At 42.4% G+C, this 14,987-nt stretch overlaps 1 protein-coding gene across 3 annotated transcripts in view; it reads right to left on the bottom strand.

Moving 5' to 3' along the window:
• The window catches only part of atg5 (ATG5 autophagy related 5 homolog (S. cerevisiae)), a 330,107-nt gene that overhangs the window by 63,587 nt on the left and 251,533 nt on the right, over positions 1-14,987 (bottom strand). The window contains exon 7 of one of the 3 annotated variants that reach the window (XM_072499914.1): positions 3,874-4,586. The exons of the other annotated variants lie outside the window; for them this stretch is intronic. Within the exon in view, the coding sequence (XP_072356015.1) occupies positions 4,341-4,586 (246 nt within the window). The 3' untranslated portion in view covers positions 3,874-4,340. Of the gene's footprint in view, positions 1-3,873; positions 4,587-14,987 lie in introns of those variants that run through there. 3 annotated transcript variants of the gene reach the window in all.

Raw genomic sequence — 14,987 nt, forward strand, 5'->3', positions numbered from 1 at the left:
CTGGCTGGGGGGGTTCTCCAACCAAGGGATTACAGCCTCAGAATAAGAGGTAGGTCATTTATAACTGAGATTAAATGGAATTTCTTCACTTAGAGGGTAGTTAGTCTTTGGAATTCTATACCTCAGAGGGTGGTGGAGGCTCAGACATTGAGTATGTTTAAGGCAGAAACTAGCTATTAAAGATATCAAGGAATATGGGGATAGTGTGGGAAAACGGCATTAAGATAGAAGATCGACCATGATCTAGTGGAATGGCAGAGTAGGTTCGAGGGATGAATGGTCTATTACTGCTCCTATTTTCTATATATTCATCAGGAAATCCATTACACACCCCATCTTGTCAACTAGATACCTAATCATTTCTTTTTAAAGCAGTTAGCTTTCACAACATAATTGATATTTTTTGTGCAGATCTACTACTTTGACTGGTCATGCATATGGAGTGGAGTTTTGTGATATTGCACTCTGTTCTTTAGTTCTGTAATCACAGTTTAAGTTAAACTGTTATTCTTGGATTTCTTTCACCATTGGAGAACCAGGGGCATGTCACCTCTCAGTACTTTGTTGCTAACAGGTGAAAATCCAAATTTAATTACAATTATAATTTAAGCTGTGGAAGCATTCTTACTTCAGAATCCTCTTAAATGCATCAACTTTCATACGAGGACAGCACGGTGGCGCAGTGGTTAGTACTGCAGTCTCACGGCGCCGTGGTCCCAGGTTCGATCCCAGATCTGGGTCACTGTCCGTGTGGAGTTTGCACATTCTCCCCGTGTTTGTGTTGAGTTTCGTCCCCACAACCCAAAGATGTACAGGGTAGGTGCATTTGCCACGCTAAATTGCCCCTTAATTGGAAAAAATGAATTAGGCACTCTAAATTTATTTAAAAAGAGAGAATTTAACCATTGTCCCTTGATATTCAATGGCATTGCCATCACGGAATTCCTCATTATCAACATCCTGGAGGTTTCCATTGACCAGAAACATAGAAATATTGTGGCTACAAGAGCAGATCAGAGACTAGGAATACTGCAATAAATAACTCAACCCAACTCCCAAAGCCTAACTACCATCTACAAGACACAAATCAGGAGGGTTTTTTTCTTCTTTTTTTTAAATTTAGAGTACCCAATTATTTTTTCCAATTAAGGGGCAATTTAACGTGGCCAATCTGCCTAGCCCGCACATCTTTGGGTTGTGAGGGTGAAACCCACGCAGACACAGGAAGAACGTGCAAACTCCAACGGACAGTGACCCAGGGCCGGGATTCGAACCCAGGTCCTCAGCGCCGTAGGCAGCAATGCTAACCACTGTGCCACCATGCTGCCTACAAATCAGGAGTTGATGGAATACTTGCCCAGATGAGTGCAGCTCCAACAACGCTCACAGGATAGATATTCGCTTCCCCCACCACAGATGCACAATAGTAGTTTGCGTGTACCGTCTACAAGATGCACTGCAGGAACTCACCAAGGCTCCTTAGACAGCATCTTCCAAACCCACAACCACTATCATCTAGAAGTAAAAGGGCAGCAGATACATGGGAACACCGCCAACTGGAAATTCCCTTCCAAGTCACACCATCCTATTACTTCACAACATATCACTGTTCCTTCATTGTCGCTGGGTCAAAATCCCAGAATTCCCTCCCCAACAGCACTGTGGGTGTACCTACACCGTACGACTGCAGGTGTTTAAGAAGGTGGCACACCACTACCTATTCAAGAGCTTTTAGGGATGGACAATAAATTCAGCGAGGCCTACATCCCATAAATGAATAAAGGAAAAGGTTATAATAACCTGGAGGAGGAAGCCAAGTGGGTGCAAGATGAAAGTGATTTCTACAACTGATGAGCACAGGGTGCACGTGAATGCTATACTTCTTTGAACTGTTGAACTGTACGGCGGCACGGTAGCACAGTAGTTAGCACAGTTGCTTCACAGCACCAAGGACATGGGTTCGATTCTCGGCTTGGACCGCTATCTGTGCAGAGTCTGCACATTCTGCCCGTGTCTGCGTGGATTTCCTCCGTGTGCTCCGGTTCCCTCCCAGTCCAAAGATGTGCAGGTTAGGTGGATTAGCCATGCTAAATTGTCTGTGTCAAAAGGTTAGGTGGGGTACTGGGACAGGGTGGAGGTGAGGGTTAAGTAGGGTGCTCTTTCGAAGGATCGGTGCAGACTCAATGGGCCGAATGGCCTCCTTCTACACCGTAGGGATTCTATGAATTGCCAAAGAAAATTATTCCAAAGAAGAGTAGGTTTCGGTGAGTCTCGCCGGGGTGAAAAGTTGGGGGAAGGAACCGAGGTTGGGGGGAGGAGTTTACAAGAGGAAGTGGAGGGGAGGAATCTGGGAGGTCTACAATTCATGGGTGCCATTCACGGTGCTCTTTCGGGGATTGGATGGCATTGAATATTAGGATGGGGGGGCGGGGGGGGGGGACTATATATGTCAACGGTGACCAGGGGCGATTCCTGATACCTTTTTTCCTCCTTGGGAGGTTTAGTTTTATTTGATGCTTATATTGTCAGGTGGGCCGTTGTTTGGGGGTTGGTGGGAGGAGGGGATCGTTGTTGTTGGTAGGGGGATTGACTTTGTATTCGTTACTGTTTACTGTTTGTTGGTGGGGTGTAAATTCAGAAGAAAATGGAGAATAAAAATATTTTTAAAAAAATTATTCCAAATAGCTCAAAAACTATCCTATATCAGAAGTATTGATAATATTTACAGTCTCCATACAAATTCACTGTTCAAATTAAACCAAATCTGAACACTGCATACCATCTATCATGTGCATGGGGATCTTACAGAAACTTGTAAAATTATGAAGAGAATAGACAAGAAAGAAGCAGGGAGGTTGTTTCCAGCGAGTGAAACTAGAACGAGGGGCATATACTCAAAATAAACGGGAGCAGATTTAGGGCTGAGTTGAGGAGGCACTTCTTCACCCAAAGGGTTGTGAATCTGTGGAATTTCCTGCCCAGTAAGCAGTTGAGGCTACCTCGTTAAATATTTTTCAGGCAAAGATAGATAGATTTTTGAACAGTAAAGGAATTAAGGATTACGGTGAGTGGGTGGGTAAGTGGAGCTGAGTCTACAAAAAAACCAGCCATGATCTTATTGAATAGTGGAGCAGGCTCGAGGGGCCAGATGGACTACTCCTGCTCTAGTTCTCATGTTCTTATTTTGCGAACCCCATTATCAGAACAGAACCATTGCTGAGAAACATGCCCATTAAATAAACTGTCCTGTTCTCTGCTGGGACTGGTATCATGGGTGGGTACCAAATGCTGGCTGTGGTCCTCCTGACCTGCTACTACGCTCATTGCAGCATATTCGCATTACGTTTCCAGCATACTGCTACATGAAAAATGAAATGAAATAGAAATCGCTTATTGTCACAAGTAGGCTTCAAATGAAGTTACTGTGAAAAGCCCCTAGTCGCCACATTCCAGTGCCTGTTCGGGGAGGCTGGTACGGGAATTGAACCGTGCTGCTGGCCTGCCTTGGTCTGCTTTAAAAGCCAGCTCTTTAGCCCTGTGCTAAACCAGCCCAAACAATTAACCATTGGTGGATAGGGCAGCTCAGCAGTCTAACTCATGCTGTTTCTCACTGCAATGAGTTCAGGCCATAGCATCTTCTACTAGTATACAAGTCAGGCGAGTTCAAAATGTTATGGGCGAGGCGTTTTCAGAACCCCAAACTGTATCATGGAGTTCAACCAACCTCCCCCTTTAATGTATTTGTTGCTTTTCCGAGCACACAGCTTGTTCCCTAGGTGTGGGATTACAATTATGAACACGTGGGTTTTTAAACACAAAACAATGTTTATTCCAAGAACTCAACTTTTTCTCAAAACTGAAACTTCAAAATGGCTGAATTGAGCTCAGCTCCACCCACTCTCTGACATCACTGTTTTCTTCAAGGTACATTGCTTAAACATCCATTTCTTAATGGTACTCTCACATGACACCTCCCCCCAAGAAAAAAAAATAAACCATCAACTTCAAGATGGTTTCATTTTTCATTTTTGCACCATCCACTAACAAATGTACCTTTTTGTTTTAAAAAAAACAACACAAGCAAACAGGTATAATAATATAGTCCATTTTTCTTTGTTCTTCTTCCTCCAACCGAAATCCTTCTCGATTCACAGTCTCTTTGAACAAAGTCTCTGCATGATCCATCCATCCCTCTACTCCTTGGCATTTCTCTTCAGAATCAGATACTTTAGTTCAATCTGACGACAGAGTCCCTTGCAATTCTCCAATACAGGAGCATTGGTGATCACAGCTTTCAGGCAGTCAAATGCCTGTTGAAAGTCCGCTGTCCATTGAATTTTTTAACGTTTCTTCAGCAATTCCATCAGTGGAGTAATCACGCCACAAAACCTTTGCACAAAAGTTCGATCAAATCCACTCATGCTAAGAACTCGAATTATTTTCCTTCGCCTTGAGGGTATTGGAAACTCCGCAAGGAAAGTGATTCGGGCTTCTCCAAATTCACTTTTGGCTAGGTTCATCACCAAACACGCCTCCTGAAGTCGATCGAAGAACTCCATACGATGTTTTAAATGTTCTTTACATGTCTGGAAGTTGTAAATAAAAGCAGATTGTCCCAATTTCTCAATGCAATCCTCCAAACGCGGGATAGGATAAGAGTCCGTTCTTGTAACTGCATTCACCTTTCGATAGTCCACACACAACCGTTGGGTACTGTCTGGTTTAGGTACCATCACTATGGGTGAGCTCCATTGGCTGCAACCCACTTCAATTATGCCATTTTTAAGCATACTCTCAATCTCTTTGTTAACCTGTGCCAATTTTAAAGAGTTAAGTCTATATGGATGTTGTTTGATTGGGACAGCATTTCCCACATCTACATCATGTATAGCCATTTTAGAACTTCCCAATTTATCTCTACAAACTTGCCCATGTGGTATCAATAACTCTTTCAGGTCAGTTTGTTTTTCCTCTGGAAGGTAACTTAACAATTCATCCCAATTTTTAAGAACACCCTCATTTTCCAATTTAATTTGAGGTATGTCAAATTCACAGTCATCTGGATTTGGTTTGTCACTTTGAGTTAGAATCATTAAAACCTCCTTTTTCTCTCCTTCCCTTTCAAAGTACCTTTTAAGCATATTCACATGACACACTCGGTGAGTCTTCCTTCTATCTGGTGTTTTTACCACATAATTCACCTCGCTTAATTTCCTTTCAATCTGATACGGTCCACAAAACCTAGCTTTTAAAGGCTCCCCTACCACTGGTAACAACACTAAAACTTTAGCCCCACTGGCAAAACTACGAACTTTAGATTTCTTGTCCGCTACCCGTTTCATCACATTTTGTGTAACTTTCAAATGTTGTCTCACCAATTCACCTGCTCTATTTAATCGTTCCTAAAATTTGACACGTAATCCAATAGTGTAATTTCCGATTTCTCACCCACCAATTTTTCCTTAATCAATTTAAGTGGTCCTCGAACCTCATGTCCAAAAATTAGTTCAAAAGGACTAAATTTGGTGCATCCCTAATTGCAAACATAACATAAGAACTAGAATCATCATAGAATTTACAGTGCAGAAGGAGGCCATTTGGCCCATCGAGTCTGCACCGGCTCTTGGAAAGAGCACCCTACCCAAGGTCAACACCTCCACCCTATCCCCATAACCCAATAACCCCACCCAACACTAAGGGCAATTTATCATGGCCAATCCACCTAACCTGCACATCTTTGGACTGTGGGAGGAAACCGGAGCACCCGGAGGAAACCCACGCACACATGGGGAGGATGTGCAGACTCCCCACAGACAGTGGCCCAAGCCGGAATCGAACCTGGGACCCTGGAGATGTGAAGCAATTGTGCTATCCACAATGCTACCGTGCTACAGGAGTAGGCCATCTGGCCCCTTGAGCCTGCTCCGCCATTCAATGAGATCATGGCTGATATTTGTGGACTCAGCTCCACTCTCCGGTCCGTACACCATACCCCCGAATCCCTTTATTCTTTAGAAAGGTATCTATCTTTTTCTTAAAAACGTTTAAAGAAGGAGCCTCAACTGCTTCACTGGGCAAGGAATTCCAGAGATTCACAACCCTTTGGGTGAAGAAGTTCCTCCTAAACCCGGTCCTAAATCTACTTCCCCTTATTTTGAGGCTATGTCCCCTAGTTCTGCTTTCCCCGACCAGTGGAAACAACCTTCCCGCATCTATCCTATCTATTCCCTTCATAATTTTATATGTTTCAATAAGATCCCCCCGCATCCTTCTAAACTCCAATGAGTACAGTCCCAGTCTACTCAACCTCCCGTCATAATCTAATCCCCTCAACTCTGGGATCAACCTAGTGAATCTCCTCTGCACTCCCTCCAGTGCCAATATGTCCTTTCTCAGATAATGAGACCAAACCTGAACACAATACTCCAGATGTGGCCTCACCAACACCTTATACAATTGCAGCATAACCTCCCTAGTCTTGAACTCCATCCCTCTAGCAATGAAAGACAAAACTCGATTAGCCTTCTTAATCACCTGTTGCACCTGCACACCAACTTTTTGCGACTCGTGCACCAGCACACCCAGGTCCCTCTGCACAGATTTTAACATCTTACCGTTTAAATAATAATCCATTCTGCTTTTATTCCTCCCAAAATGGATAGCCTCACACTTGGCAACATTGAATTCCATCTGCCAGACCCTAGCCCATTCACCTAACCTGCAACAGTAGTGGACTCGCCGACACTAAGGGTATTCAAATGGTCGTTGGATAGACATGTGGACGATAAGGGAATAGTGTAAATTGGCTTTAGAGTGGTTTCACAGTTCGGCGCAACATTGAGGCTGAAGGGCCTGTACTGCGCTGTAATGTTCTATGTTCTATCCAAATCCTTCTGCAGACTTCCGGTGTCCTCTGCACTTTTTGCTTTACCACTCATCTTAGTGTCGTCTGCAAACTTTGCCACATTGCACTTGGTCCCCAACTCCAAATCATCTATGTAAATTGTGAACAACTGCAGGCCCAACACTGATCCTTGAGGGACCCCACTAGTTACAGGTTGCCAACCAGAGAAACACCCATTTATCCCCACTCTCTGCTTTCTGTTAGTTCACCAATCCTCTACCCATGCTACCACTTTACCCTCAATGCCATGCATCTTTAGTTTATGCAGCAACCTTTAGTGTGGCATCTTGTCAAATGCTTTCTGGAAATCCAGATATACCACATCCAATGGCTCCCCGTTATCTACTGCACTGGTAACGTCCTCAAAAAATTCCACCAAATTAGTCAGACACGACCTACCCTTTATGAACCCATGCTGCGTCTGCCCAATGGGACAATTTCCCTCCAGGTGCCCCGCTATTAATGATAGATTCCAGCATTTTCCCTACAACCGAAGTTAAGCTTACCGGCCTATAATTACCCGCTTTCTGACAACCTCCTTTTTTAAACAGTGGTGTCACGTTTGCTACTTTCCAATCCTCTGGGACCACCCCAGAGTCTAGTGAATTTTGATAAATTATCACTAGTGCGTTTACAATTTCCCTAGCCATCTCTTTTAACACTCTGGGGTGCATCCCATCAGGGCCAGGAGACTTGTCTACCTTTAGCCCCATTAGCTTGCCCAATACTGCCTCCTTAGTGATTACAATCATCTCAAGGTCCTCACCTATCTTATCTTTATTTCCATCAGTCACTCGCATGTTATTTGTGTCTTCCACTGTGAAGACTGACCCAAAAAACCTGTTCAGCTCCTCAGCCATTTCCCCGTCTCCTATTATTAAATCTCCCTTCTCATCTTCCAAAGGACCAATATTTACCTTAGCCACTCTTTTTTGTCTCATATATTTGTAGAAGCTTTTACTATCTGCTTTTATGTTCTGAGCAAGTTTACTTTCATAGTCCACCTTACTCTTCTTTATAGCTTTTTTAGTAGCTTTCTGTTGTCCCCTAAAGACTTCCCAGTCCTCTAGTTTCCCACTAATTTTTGCCACTTTGTATGTTTTTTCCTTCAATTTGGTACTCTCCCTCACCTCCTTTGATATCCACGGTCGATTTTTCCCCTTTCTACCGTCTTTCTTTTTTGTCGGTATGAACCTTTCCTGAACACTGTGAAACATCGCTCGGAAGGTTCTCCACTGTTCCTCAACTGCTTCACCATGACGTCTTTGCTCCCAGTCTACCTTACCTAGTTCTTCTCTCATCCCATTGTAATCGCCTTTGTTTAAGCACAAAACACTAGTGTTTGATTTTACCTTGTCATCCTCCAACTGTATTTTAAATTCCACCATATTGTGTTCGCTCCTTCCAAGAGGATCCCGAACTATGAGATCATTAATCAATCCTGCCTCATTACACAGGACCAGATCTAGGACCGCTTGTTCCCTTGTAGGTTCCATTACATACTGTTCCAGGAAATTATCCCGGACACATTCTATAAACTCCTCCTCAAGGCTGCCTTTACCAACCTGGTTAAACCAATCGACATGCAGATTAAAATCTCCCATGATAACTGCTGTACCATTTCTACATGCATCCGTTATTTCTTTGCTTATTGCCTGCCCTACCATCCTGTTACTATTTGGTGGCCTATAGACTACTCCTATCAGTGACCTTTTCGCCTTACTATTCCTGATTTCCACCCAAATTGATTCAAACTTGTCCTCCATAGCACCAATATCATCCCTTACTATTGCCCGGATGCCATCCTTAAACAACAAAGCTACACCGTCCATTCTATCCTTTCGTATAGTCTGATACCCTTGGATATTTAACTCCCAGTCGTGACCATCTTTTAACCATGTTTCAGTAATGGCCACTAAATCATAGTCATTCACGATGATTTGCGTCATCAACTCATTCACCTTATTCCGTATACTACGAGCATTCAGGTAAAGTACACTTATGCTGTTTTTGATGTCTTTGTTATGAATCCTAACACCTTGATCAGTAACTTTTCGCAAATAATTTTTCCTCTTATCCTTTCTCCTAACTTTCCTTGTCTTTGAACCCATATCTCTACATAATAACCTGTCACGTAACCTGCTGCCTTGCTCTCCATTAACCATTATACTGTCCATAGCTTTACCCTTCCCTTCCCCCCAACTTGCTAGTTTAAAGTCCTTGTGACTAACCTATTTATCCTATTCGCTAGAACACTGGTCGCAGAATGGTTCAGGTGAAGACCGTCCCAACGGTACAGGTCCCTCCTGCCCCAGCACTGATGCCAATGCCCCATGAAATGGAATTCCTCTTTCCCGCACCACTCCTTTAGCCATGTGTTAACTTCCCTAATTTTCTCAACCCTATGCCAATTGGCACGTGGCTCGGGTAGTAATCCAGAGATTATAACCCTGGAGGACCTGTTCTTTAATTTAGTCCCTCGTGTTTGATAATCCCCAAACAGGTCCTCTTTCCTAGTCTTACCTATGTTGTTAGTCCCAACGTGGACCACAACAACTGGATCCTCCCCCTCCCTCTCCAAAATCCTTTCAAGCCGATCAGAGATGTCCCTCATCCTGGCACCGGGCAGGCAACATACCATGCGGGACTCACGATCTGGCTTACAAAGGATGCCATCAATCCCCCTAATTATAGAATCCCCTACAACTACCACTTGCCTTTTTGCTCCCCCCTCTTGAATGGCTTCCTGTACCATGGTGCAGTGGTCAGTCAACGCATCCTTCCTACAGCCCTCTTCCTCATCCACATAGGGAGCAAGTACCTCATACCTGTTGGACAAGGTCAAGGGCTGAGGCTCAACTCCTAAACTCAGGATCCCCCTACCTGCCTCCCTTGCAGTCACACCACTCTGTCCCTGACCACTGACCGAATTAACAGTACTTATTCTACCGGGTGTGACTGCCCCCTGAAACAAAGCGTCCAGGTAATTTTCCCCCTCCCTAATGTGCCGCAGTGTGTGCAGCTCGGTCTCCAGCTCATCAATTCTGAGCCGAAGTTCCTCGAGCAGCCAACACTTGCTGCAGATGTGGTCACTGACGGTCTCAATGGGATCCACCAGTTCCATCATCATACAGCAACAGCACATCACCTGTTCAGCCATATTCAACTAGTTAATTAATTTAAATAATTTTTTTTTTTAAAGAACTTCAAGGATAAACCCGAACACCAACAAAAACACAGCCCTCTCTCGCCACTCACCCAAACTCAATCACTCACCTAAACTCAGATGCACTCTGTACCAATCAGCACTCCATGACTAAAGGCACTCCTGCCACACTTTTTGTACCCTGTCTGATTTCCAATGAGCCAATAGGCCCGCTCCAGAAAGTGAAGTATCTTTTAAATATGCACTCACCTCTCCCAGCAACCCTGCAGCCTGTGGCCTGCTCCTGGAACTGAAGTCTCTTTTAAATATGCACTCACCTCTCCCAAACAATACGAATGGGATTCCTTTATCACAATCCTCTGGATAATCTTGACAATACGCCCTCAACATTATCTTTAATGTCTGATGCCACCTTTCTTACGCTCCCTGCGATTCTGGATGGTACGCAGTTGATTTAAATTGTTTTATTCCTAAGCGATCCATAACTTCTTTGAATAACTTTGAAGTAAAATTCGATCCTTGATCCGATTGAATTTCTGTGGGTAGTCCGTATCGAGTAAAGAATTTAAGTAACTCCTCCACAATCCTTTTAGCTATAACATTACGTTCTGGAATGGCCTCTGGAAACCTAGTAGACACATCCATTATAGGCAAAAGATATTGATTCCCACTTTTTGTTTTAGGAAACGGTCCTACACAATCATTATGACCCTGGTAAAAGGTTCCTCAAATGCTGGAATAGGTATTAAGGGCGCTGGTTTTATCACTGCTTGAGGTTTCCCTATCACTTGACATGTGTGACATGATTGACAAAATCTAACTACATCTTTATGTAGTCCAGGCCAATAAAAATGTTTCTGGATTTTAGCTTGAGTTTTCCTTATTCCAAAATGACCTCCCACTGGTACCTCATGTGCAACTCGCAACACCTCCTTTCTATTCCGTACCGGCAATACTACTTGATGAACTTCTGCCCACTTTTCATCCGCCTGCATATGTACAGGTGTCCTGTTTCTTATCAAGACATCACTTTTACGGTAATAACACTCTGGTATACGCTCAGATTCCTCTTCCGTATATGCTTTCTGATATACCCGTTTTATTTCTACATCTTTCTGTTGTAACTCCGCCAATTTTCCTGAACTAAAAATATCCGCCTCATCCTCCACCTGTTCTTGTTCTTTTTCAGCCATCTGATCAAAAATTGTTTCTGATAATTGCACTTCAACTTCATCTTCACGCTTTGATTTCTCCTCTTGTCTTAACCTGTGACTTTGCGACCTTGTTACTACACAATCCAGAAAAATCCCAGGATATTCGTCCTTCAAAACTTCAGTTGACTGATTTTCCACTGGCTTATCAACCACAGTAGGCATCACTCCCACCTGCGATCCAGCTATATCATTACCCAAGATAAACTGTTTTCCCGGACAAGACAGTTTATCTATTACTCCTACTACCACTTCACCACTCTTCACTGGACTTTCCAACCTTACCTTATATAATGGAACACTACTCCTCTCACCCTGAATGCCACATATTACCACCTTTTCTGGCAATATTCTTCCCAAACTACATAATTAATCATCTCTTACCATTAAAGATTGACTCGCGCCTGTATCTCTTAAAATTGTGACTTCTTTACCTGCTCCTCCTGATACACGAGTAAACTTTACCCACACAAGTAAATTCTTTAAGACATCTGGCACCTTCTTAACAATTACTTCTTGAACAGGCTGTACAATCGTTTGCACCTCCTTCGCTTCCCTTGGGCTTTCCTTTACCACTCTAACAAATCCCACTGTCTTATCCTGTTTTACCACATCAGCCTTTCCAGTGCTTTTCTTCAACAACCAACACTGTGACTTTACATGGCCTAGTTTATTACAGTGAAAACATTTGAAACTTTTCATCTCTTTTCCACCCTCCTGGAATTCTTTTTGAATCGGAGGTACACTCTCTTTATTTTCTCCCATCAGATCACTTTTACCTTTACCACTCGAGTATTTCTGAGGTCCCCAGTTTCTATCCGTCACCGGCTGAAACTGATGTCGGAAACCAATCTTTGATATATGAACCTATTCATAATCGTCTGCCATTTCTGCTGCTAGTCTCGCACTTTTAACCCTCTGATCTTCCACACGAGTTCTCACTACATCAGGAATTTAATTTTTAAACTCCTCCAAAAGTATAATTTCTCTGAGAGCTTCATACGTTTGGTCTATTTTCAAAGCCCTTATCCACCTATTAAAGTTACTCTGTTTGAGCCTTTCAAACTCCATGTATGTTTGACCAAATTGTTCCTTAAATTTCTAACCTTTGTCTGTAAGCTTCAGGCACTAGCTCATATGCACTTAAGATGGATTTCTTCACCGCCTCATACGTTCCACATACCTCCTCTGGTAGTGATGCAAACACTTCACAAGCTCTACCCATCAGCTTTGTTTGAATCAGTAACACCCACATGTCCTGTGGCCATTTCATTTGTTTAGCTACCTTCTCAAATGAAATGAAAAAGGCTTTCACTTCCTTCTCGTCAAACCTTGGCAATGCCTGGACATATTTAAATAGATTCCCACCAAGCCTTCGACTTTGACGCTCTTTCTCACTATCCTCATCACTATCCTCCAACTGTACATTTCCCTTTACGTCTGCCAATTTTAACTGAATTTCTTGTTTCATAGCCATTTTCTGAAGTTCAAACTCCCTCTCGAAATCTTTTTCCCTGATCTGTATCTCCCTTTCTTTTTGTTTTGTTCTGCTAGGGCTATTCTTTCTTTTCTCCTTTCTTCTCTCTCCTTTTCTTTTTCCTCTCACTCTCTTTCTCTTTCTTTTTCCGCTCTCTCTCTTACGTATTCAAGCCGCTTTAATTCTTTCTCATGTTCCATTTGTTCAATTTGCAACTGAATTTTTGCCATTTCCAATGAGTCAAACAGTATCCCAGGCAACTTTAAATGCTTAACCATCGTCATAATTACCTCATCTTTTTGCATTTTGTCAGGTAATGTTAACTGCAATGTTTTTGCCAAATCTAACAGTCTGCTTTTTGTCTCTGTCCATAAGGTACTACGTGTGACATTCTCCACCCCCAAAAACTTGAGCCTCTGAAAGAGCCATTCTCCACAACACTTCCTACTTAAACTAAATTACCACACCAAAGAGCAACAATCCTTCACTGTCTTTAAGTTAACAAAAGCCAATCCAATAGATAGACTTTATCCCCGTCGAGCCCCCAATTGTTATGGGCGAGGCGTTTTCAGAACCCCAAACTGTATCATGGAGTTCAACCAAACTCCCCCTTTAATGTATTGTTGCTTTTCCGAGCACACGGCTTGTTCTCCAGGTGTGATACAGCAATTAAGGACAAATGGTTTTTTAAACACAAAACAATGTGTTTAAAATGGAATGTTTATTCCATGAACTCAACTTAACCTCTTAAATAAACATTGGATCTCTTAACACACCTTACTTCAAAGATAACCCCGAAAATATTACAACATTAAATAATCCGTCAGTTATTCCTTTCAAAATCCATGAGACTTAACACATTTAAACAGAAACACATCAGGTTAAAGGCTTTACTTTTATGAGTTTAAATCACCCAAATGATCCAGATAGTCTTTCATGGCAGAGATCACAGCAGATCCAGCTCACTGCAAACACAGACACACACCCAAGCTCTTTTTCTCAAAACTGAAACTTCAAAATGGATGAACTGAGCTCAGCTCCACCCACTCTCTGACATCACTATTTTCTTAAAGGTACATTGTTAAACATCCATTTCTTAAAGGTACTCTCACATGACAAAAATTCTAATGGGTTTTGATGGAGTAGTTATGAGAAACCGTGTCCATTGGCAGGAGAATTGGCAACCATAGGACATGGATTGACAAAAAAAAAACAGAGGTACGTTGAGGAGTAATTCTTTTGTTTTTATTGTGTTCATCTGAAATGTACTGCCTAAGAAGGATAAAGATAGAAGATTCAATTGTAACTTCTAAAAAAAATTTAGAGTACCCAATCCATTTTTTCCAACTAAGGGACAATTTAGCGTGGCCAATCCACCTAACCTGCACATCTTTGGGTTGTGGGGGCGAAACCCACACAAACACAGGGAGAATGTGCAAACTCCATACGGACAGTGACCCAGAGCCGGGATCGAACCTGGGACCTCTGCGCCACCCTGCTGCTCTAATTATAACTTTTAAAGAAAATGGACATAGACTTGATAAGAAAAAAATTCAGGACCTTGAGGAAAAAGCAGGCAAGTGGAAGTAACTCCATAAGTCTTTCAAACGGTTAGAAGGGGCATGATGAGCAGAATTACCTCATTCAGTGCCTTTAATAATATCACACACCCAAATTCAGTCTTATGTTGAATGGAAAACTGCAAGTAAATGTTTCTCATTGCAGTAACTAATATACACCTGTAATCACATTTATTATTACACTTAATAGACTGACTGGAATTCCCTCCAATGCAACTTTTAAAAATAGCTAAAGATAACCAAAATCAAACTAATAGAAAGAGTTTGCGTGCAGTGAGGAACTCTGACTTAACTACAGCTGCATAAAGGCTGGACTTATAAATACTACCAATTCTGCAATATATGTTGAGGCCCTTTAACAATCTTTCATTTGAAGAGAGTTTGACTAATTATGGCTGAAATACACAGTACCCAAACTTCTTAACGGAAGTTCATGGTTACTGTAGCCTTTCATTTGAGTCATCAATAAGCCTACATTTATATAAAAAAAACTTGGTGTGATCTAAATGTAGGCATATATCACTTTGAGAAGTTTGTGTGGTTAGTTTAACTTTAGCAACCATCTTCTAAAGCGTGGATGCACATAGAACATAGTGCAGAAGGAGGTCATTCGGCCTATGGAGACTGCACCGACCCACTTAAGCCCTCA

The sequence above is a fragment of the Scyliorhinus torazame genome, chromosome 4, assembly GCF_047496885.1.
Source record: "Scyliorhinus torazame isolate Kashiwa2021f chromosome 4, sScyTor2.1, whole genome shotgun sequence".
NCBI lineage: Eukaryota > Metazoa > Chordata > Chondrichthyes > Carcharhiniformes > Scyliorhinidae > Scyliorhinus > Scyliorhinus torazame.